Source organism: Rhea americana, unplaced genomic scaffold, assembly GCF_003343005.1.
Source record: "Rhea americana isolate MKP2758 unplaced genomic scaffold, rheAme1 scaffold_30, whole genome shotgun sequence".
NCBI lineage: Eukaryota > Metazoa > Chordata > Aves > Rheiformes > Rheidae > Rhea > Rhea americana.
The window spans coordinates 6,149,891-6,158,494 of NW_028186424.1; the positions used below are offsets into that span (position 1 = coordinate 6,149,891).

Here is an 8,604-nt window from a genome sequence, read left to right on the forward strand (position 1 = left end):
TATGGGATTTAAGTAACTGATTAATTTTTCATATTTAAATAACAATGAGCTGAATCACAGGGGAATATGAGTGTATGCATAATAAAACCCTGAATTCCAGTGTACCTACCACTAGCATTACAGACGCAGAGATAACCTCCTAAATCTCAGAAGCATCCAGCACAAAAGTCTCTGGGGGAAACGACAGCAAAGGCAGCTGTTTTTGTCAAATCACAGCCTTACACAGAGATTTCATCATCCACCACGGTGTTGGCAGGCTCTGCTGGGTGGCGTGGATGGGAGGAAGGCCCCGGGCACCCAGAGGGTCAGAGGAGGGACCCAGGACTCACAGACATGGTGCACCTCAGGATGTTATTAACTCTAATGAGCCACTCAGCCTGCTGGCAGGGGAAAAAATGAAAAAAAGGGGGGGGGGGAACGGGCTTTTTTTCACCGCAGGCCGACCAAAGACAGCGCAAGGAGAGGCCAAAGGGGTGCGAGGAGGTCTCGGGAGCCCAGGGCGAGGGCGGGTATGACGGCTGAGGCGAGGAGAGGCGGTGCCACCCGCGGCCCTGCCAGGCCCTCGGTCGCGAAGGCCGAGGAGTGGCGCAGCCCCGGCGGAGGCAGCGCGGGCGGCGAACGGCGCCCTCGGCGCTTCTCCCGCCGTCAGCAACGGCCGCGCCGCGCGGGAAGCGGCCGCCGGCGGGGGGAGGGGGCTGCGGCCCGGCCTCTGTCTCAGAGCCGTTCCGCCGGGCTGCGCGGCTCGCTAGCCGCCCCGGTGCCGCTTCTTGGCCCCGCACGGCCGCGGCGAGTCTTGGGGAAGTTGGGGCAGGGCGTGAGGAGCAACAAGCCGGAGCCGACAGAGAACCTTCCGCATGGTGAGGCTACGCCATCTTGCGATACGGCARGAAAGGAACATGGCGGGCGCCATTTTGCATCTGAGCGAGACAGCGGAAGAGCCTTAGTGTTTTTCTCCACTGGGCGCCGCCATTTTAGCTTACGGAAGAATCTCCGCCTTCTCTAGACCGAGGTTCCCTAGCAGGGCGCCGCCATTTTGGGTTACGAACAAGACGGCGACCGCAGGGGTCCTTCCCCCCCCCCCTTAGGTGTCTTCATAAAATGCCCGTGGAGAATCCCCTCTTTTTTCGCCCCGCTCCCAAGATGGCGTCGATGCGGGAGAGCGACACTGGCCTGTGGCTGCACAACAAACTAGGCTCCACAGACGAGCTGTGGGCGCCGCCGAGCATTGCCTCGCTGCTCACGGCTTCGGTGATCGACAACATCCGCCTCTGTTTCCACGGCCTCTCCTCGGCCGTCAAGCTCAAGCTGCTGCTGGGGATGCTGCACCTGCCCCGCCGGGCGGTGGATGAGGTGAGGGCGGCGGGCAGGACGTTGCGCGGGAAGCTTAAGCGAAACGAAGTGAGCGAGTGCGTGCGTGTGTGTGTGGTGGTGGTGGTGGCACGGGGGGCACCACCTCCCCCCTCCCCCTTTAAATGGAGTCCGCCGGGCCCCTGCCCTCCCCCTGCGGCGCGGCGGGCCGTTAGCGCGGGCTCGGCGGGCCGCGCCGCCCTGAGGGGAGCCGAGCCCCGGCGGGGGGGAGGGGGGGGTAGCCAGCGCCTTCGCCGCGGACATCTCCGCTCCGCCCCGGCAGTGGGGGTTGCCTGGGGGTGGGTGGGTTGATTGGTTCCCCCCCCCCCGGTAGCGCAGCCCGTTGAGGCCCCTGCTTGGAGGTTTCGGCCCTGGGCGCGAGAAAAGCGCTCGGGTTCCCGCCGGTGCGGGAGCGCTGCTGCCGCTCCTCGTCCGGCTCCTCGGGTGGGCAGTAGGCTTTCCGAAAGCAGGGCTTTCAGCCTGAAACCTGTCTTACGTGTCCAAGCAGGCTTGTAGCTGTAGGACTATATTTTGCTGAAGTTTTGGGGCTTTTGGTGCATCTTGGTGGCGGGGGGGGAAAGGGCTTCTCTGAGCCAATGCTTGCTCTAAGTGTAGGCCRCAGAGGTAGGACTGGCCGCCACCAATAACGTGGACAGGAGCTCGTTTGCTCTCCTTAATACTGGCAGCTGTGTACATGTCCCAGGTTGAGTATCTTGGATTTAGGAAGGACAGCAGCAAGTGCTGAAACTTCGGGATTGGAAGATCTGGGGTTTGCACTGAACAGTGTTTTCCCCACCTCCTTGCAGTCAGGATTTGTTGGAGAAAATTGCCAAGTTATTTTTGCCTCCTCTTACCTCTTTGGGAAGTACTAGTTCTTTCYTTTACTGCCCTTTACCCAGCTAGTAATCTGGCTGGATGGATTCTGATCCAATTTTGCAGGGAGTCAGCATAGATCCAGCAGTGTTTACTTGCTTGGCTCTGGACTGTACATCACCTGCAGTTGGCTTGTTCTTACCAGTAGGCAGCTACTGATTGGGGTAATAATTGGAAAATGATTGGGAAACATTGAGTTTCTCTGGCCAGGTTGGAGGAACCTCTGTCCTTCTTCCAGCRTGTATGGTGCTGATTTCTGATAACGATTTTGGAGACAATGAGTAGTTTGAGCTTCAGCTTCTTGTGTGCAGTATCTTCAGTTGTGCTTGTAGCAGTCCTTCTCATGAATAGGGTATGCTTACACTTAATAAAAGTATATACTGGACAGGGTGTGGGGAAACTGCATAATTTGGGTTGTTGTACACTCTGCTTCTGCACACTAAGCTTAAAATGCAAAACATTGCTTCTCAGCAATGGGTTTGTGTATGCCAGGGTTTGTCTTGCCAGATACAGATACATGGTTGTTACTTTGTTACACATGACTGCAGTTGCTGTTACGAAGACACTTTTTGCTCAGCCTATGTTTCCTCTGTTTTCTAAAATGTACTGGTACCTTGTGCATGTCCAGTGCACAAGCATTCTTATTTATGCATGACGTGCGATTTTGTTTTGTTGTTTTGTGCAAACAAAATAGCCAAAGCTGGAACGGGGAGTGAGGAAATAGCCCCAAGTTCCCACGAACTCAGAGTATGCAAAATTCTTCCTGAATAGTGTGAAAATAGAAATAGCCTGGAAGAAGAGTTCTTACAGTATTTAGTTAAAACCAAAAAGCTAACGGTGTTTTTAGGTCTAAGAAAAGGGAATTTTTAACAGCTTAGAGACCTTCATAAGTAAGACTCAAATGCTAGCTCTGTGGTGAGGGAGCAGCAGTTCAAGTCAACTAAAATAATCRATTGAAATGCTGCACAAGTCTTCACTGGATTTATAATACTTAACTTTTGTTAAGACTCCTTCAAGTTAAGGAAGATAGCAGCAGGCCAATTCACTTGATCTGTGGTTTTGTTRGTGGTGGAGATGAAGTATATGGTGAAGAAAAGCAAGCTGGTACCTTTTAATATGAAGTTAGTGGTCAGCTGTGTTCCAAATACAAAATCTTTTATTACTACTGCTCTAACAAAAATAAAGTATTACCTGATTTTTCAGTTCTTTCATAGTTTGTGAAATCAGTCATAAATTCAATCTTTTACCTATAAACAGAATATGCTTGTCTAGAGCTAGAGTTTTACTGTTTTTCCCGTGCTTTGCAAAGTACTTCTAATTTATTTTAATTATTTCATGGACTTTTTTTAATCTTTCCTCTCAATGAAGAAGTTGATATTAAATTAAAAACAATGAGATAGAAACCCTTAATTTTGCTAGTAGGTCTAACTTGTTTCATTATAGGCTAATTTCCTTATAGACTTCTTCCTACAAATGATAAAAAATGCAAGTGCAACAAACCTACTTCCTAAAGAGAATGTTGTCTTATCAGATATTCATCATCTTGTAGTGAATTTGCTAAAATAAAGCTGTGTTTATGGAGATTTGTCACATAACTTGTTCTCATGTTTTGGGATACTCTAACTGGTATTGGGTGTTTAACATTTRTTAACCATAAAGCTGCTAAGTGTTTTGTACTAGTGTTCAGTTCTGTGTATACACACACCATATATGTGTGTGTGTCACCTCATGCACTGTGCTGTGTACTTCTATACATTATTCTGTGCGCTTTACATTATACAGTGCTGGACATAGTCTTTTTGCTAGCAGAAGTACATCAGTACAGAGTACCTGTGGCTGTCTGGAAGTGAAATCCTTCAGTCAGAAGTCAYTTTGAATTTGTTACTGATCTCTGAAAACTGTTTAACCTCACTGTGAAAGCACTTATTTTGGGAAAGTCATATGTATGTTTTCAGTGACTTGTCATGTGCCAGCTGTATCAATCATATGTGAGAAGCACGGAACTGGCATTTGAAAACTTAATACTATTAGAATCTGTACAGCTTTGTAAATCTTTTTGAATCTTGATGGTGGATGCAGCATGTGTTACTGGTTTGCCATGTAACATGTTCAGTGATATTCCTCTATCTAGAAAACAAGTTATACTTAATCGCTTTCTCTTCAAAAATCCTTTTTTTTCTCCCCCTGTTCTTTATAATAACATTTAAACTGAAGGTTAGAGTAACATAAAAATCTTCTGGGGGGCAGACATCTAAATAAAAAAAACTACATTGGGTTCAGAAGTAGTATGGTGGTATTTGCTTAAGAAGAGATTTAATTGGCTACTGGTCCTTCCTAAATCTCTGAGAAGGCTTCAGTCTGCACAAATGATTCTTCAATCCTTTGAAAGCTCTCTTTTCAATTTTCTTGAAAGATCAGTATCTTAAGTGTTATTTTTTTTCTAAAAGATAGTATCATGGTGTTTTCATATTATCTTGTTTGTTTGACACTGCAAATATTGCGTAGATACTAGTGACTTAATCCTCATAATACCCATGTGGGATAGGTAATGAACCTACCTTTTTCCTTTATTTTTTTTTTTTTAATCACACTATGAACCTTGTTACTGATTGTTCATTCACTCTAATAGGAATAATTGACTCTCATTTTCTTTTTAACATTTAGGTGTGTTTTGCAGATAGTTGTCAAAGGTATCCTTTCCTGCTACAGTTCTCTAGGTAGAATTTGCTAACTTTTGAATCTCCCTGCTCCCTCCCCTAGCCTTTTATCTACTAAATCTTTTCTAGATAATCATGCTTATTTGAAATGATGCCTGAAGCTCACTGTAGTGCTGAGTAGAGTTTCAGGGGTAATTAGGCAGAACAGTTATTTCTATTTACTTTGTGTATTGTACTCTTGTTAACTTGATTCACAAAGGCAAGTGCAGTATTTCTGTGCCAGTATTTCATTTATTTGTTTAGGGTTAGACTATGATRTTATTATCAAGTCTGGAATGAGGGCAGTGTGCTCCTGTGCTCTGAAATATTTTCAGAGGAAGATGCTGCCTATCCCTGGAGTGACATGCCTTCCTATTACTGCAGCTGTGTTGAAGAGAGCAAAAGTCAAGACTCTTTCCTCCTGCTTGTTTATGTGAATAGGGAGCCCTCTCTTCATGCAAGTAGGAGTTACGGAGTATTAGTGCAAAATAAGAGGATGTACAATACTCCCTTTTTTTTTCCTATTCAGAAGAGGCTGCTATGAATCTTTCTGTCCACCATTTAATATTTTTCATTTTTCTGTGACGTAAGATGGTGTGTTTAATACTACTCTAGGACACTTCTGCAGCTTGTCATGATTAAMATACAAGGCATATGCAAGAGTGTATTTGATTCATCCTAGTTCTGTATCATAAATAATAATTCTGCATACTTTGATGTACTTAATGTAATGCAAATGCACTATAGTAGTATGAATTCCTATTAAATATCACTTTCTTAGTGGACCCTGAAAGGTTAAAATGTAGTTAGGTTTATTAGCCAGCTGTGAATGCATTAGTATATAGGTTTAGTCATGTATGTTAATTTAGGCATAATGGAGAGAAAATGAATGGGAGTTCTTTGCAGAAGTCTCATTGGAGCTATCATTTTGTGTATTTCTAGTGACGTTTCCATTTTCACACCTTCCTGTGGTGCTGTGGCTATATTCTTCCTGCACGACCGTTGTCAGCCTGCCTTTTGTCTCTGTTCCCAGAATTTTTCCATCCTGCCCAATCCTTTCTTGTTAAATGTTTCTAGTTGTGCTGTATGCCTTATTGTGCCAGCAGGCTGAGAAAAACACTTTAATATCCTTGAGCCTTAGATGAGAGAATTGCCAGAAGATGTTGCATGAGATCTTGACATTCACACTGAACAAGACTCTTGTGGGGACTCCAACTTACAGACCCAGTGTTGCAGTATTACCCAATTAAGAGCTTGAGATTATGGCTCTGAAAAGTAACAGTAAAATTGCATGTAGGATCTGTGTTACTTTGAGTTGCATTTCATGCATGCTCAAACCACAAACGAAAATATTTTTTTTTAACAGCTGCCAGGTTTATAAATTAAACAGGGAACTGGGAACATACATATAAATGGCCTTATGAAAACAAAGCTGAACAAAAACTCAAATCCAGGCTTGTTCAATGCAAGCCTGTATTCAGGCATGGTCTTTGGTTAGTTCCCAGTGCATAGTGAAGCATGCTTCGCTTGACTATATATGGCAGTGACTGTTCCTTTGTCACTTTTCATGAGGACTTGTGATAATATTGTTCAGTGCTGGGCAGACAGGTTGTTCCCTCCTTGAAGAAACCAAAGTCATGTGAAGCAGTGGGTTGTGGGGATAAGTAAGTTGCCTGAGCTTTGATYGCCCTCAAAGCGGTGTCAGTATAACTTGCCTAGACAAGAACTCTGTAGGAATATACATGATACAGGCATTTTGTGAGCTTTTAGTGCAAATGTGAGTTTTGTGGAGCAGAGATGATGGGCAAGTGGGGAGGATACTCGAGATATTTTTCTTCGAATTGTTGTTTTTCTGAGTTTGTTTTGATGGGGGGGGGRARRAARRAAAAAATCTGTAAGTCTGTCTGGATGGAGAGTATCCAGATAAAAGCTGGTGTAAGTTTCATCAGCTTTTATTAGATGTTATCTTAAATTTTCAGGTATTTTGTGTAAATCTGTTCTGTAATTCCTATAGAATAGATAGGAGAACATAAAACTCTGGATAGTATTCACACTGCCCTCTTGTACTATAATAGAAGCAACTTGTGATGGGCAGTTTAGGTGCAGATTTGTCCATATCTGTGTCCTGTGTGGAATCTGGGCTCTCTTATTTTTTGAGAAAGAAATGAGTGATGGAGGACAACAAAGATTAGAAACTCTTAGAAATTGATTCTTTCTGTTGCGTGTTTGTTAAATTTGATGACAAGTTAAAACTGTGTGTAGTTGTGGTTATGTTGTCACTTTAATCCAAAATAAATCAATAATGCCACTGAAAATGTTGGTTGATTCTTCTGTTATTTCTTTCTGCTCCTGTCCTTATTCTGGTGTTTGTGTCACTGCAATGACTGCATCAAGGGTCTGATCAGGCTGAAAATCATTAGGAGATGATAGTTTTCAGTCAGATGAACTGATCTGGTTCATTTTGTGAGTGTATGAACATGAGCACTGAAAGAAGCAATGGTAAATGACTAGCTGCTCCTCTAGCACAGTTTTAAACGTGACTAAAGTAACGGGGCAGTAACATCTGTGTGTGGGTGAATGGAATTGAGAAATGTCAATGTTTGTCTGACTTGGAATAGTGAGGTCTAAAAGTGCTTGAGAAAGAGATAACAGAAATTTAACTTTTATCTCTTAAACTTACTCTACTCATGCAATTCTTTTATTAAATTGTGTTCATATAAGAGAAAATTCTAAATAAAGGAAATGTAGTATAAGATCCATCTTTAGTTTTTCTCACTGTGTTTGAAAACCTCTAGACATTGTAAATTATGCCATATGTGCCACAATATGTAAGCACAATGGGGTATGAGAAGGCAGAATTCAAGTATTTTTCTTATACTTGCTTATGGTCTTTAATGCTGATACTGAATAGATAGAATATGTCTAAATACTTGCCACAAAATTTTATTCTGTTATGTTCTGTGGCTTGATAGGCATATGTTGGATCTTGAACATCTTGGTTTTATGAAACTAATAGTTTTAATGCTTACATAAGAGCTTTCTTAAGAAAAAAAGCAAATGTTCAGGTTTTATTTCAGGGTTTGGCTGCCTGTGAATGGAATAAARTAATTTAAGAAATCATAATTCACTATGTAAAATCAGTTGACTGTAGCTGCAGTTTCATTTTTAATGCCAACAGCAGGCATGTGGATCAGTAATTCAGAAAATTACTGTGAAAAATATAACTTTGTTAATCTTTTATATTATTTACCCCTTTTTAAGATAGATTCTTAACTTAAATGATTTTTTTCCTCACTACAGAAGCTTTGAACAGATGGAAAAATCTCGTTACTTGTGGCATTAGAGGCCTGGGTGTACTTCTGTAATAAGTAGATTTTTCCAGATGATACAGTTTGATTCACCATGAAACAATTTATTTTAGTCTAAGTTTAATTAAAATTTTGAGAACTTATTTTATGTTTGCATGGTGTAAATATGGTCTGTTAGCTGTTTCATTCTCTAGCCCAGTAAGAGACATGTCTTAATTTAGATTCCCAATCTAAATAACTTGTGTTTTGTTTGAATGTCCTAATTGCTGGATATAAAGTTGGGATACACTGAGAGTGTAAGCAAGGAGACATTCCTGCAAGAATTGGGCTTTTTTTTTTTTTTTTTTTTTTTTTTTTTTTTTTTTTTTTTTTTTTTTTTT

At 42.5% G+C, this 8,604-nt stretch overlaps 1 protein-coding gene across 1 annotated transcript in view; it reads left to right on the forward strand.

The window, feature by feature from the left end:
* The first annotated feature begins 768 nt into the window (after positions 1-768).
* NELFA (negative elongation factor complex member A) overlaps positions 769-8,604 on the forward strand; it is a 28,175-nt gene continuing 20,339 nt past the window's right edge. Inside the window, exon 1 of the mRNA XM_085309661.1 lies at positions 769-1,350. Within this exon, the coding sequence (XP_085165787.1) occupies positions 1,099-1,350 (252 nt within the window). The 5' untranslated portion in view covers positions 769-1,098. The remainder of the gene's footprint in view (positions 1,351-8,604) is intronic.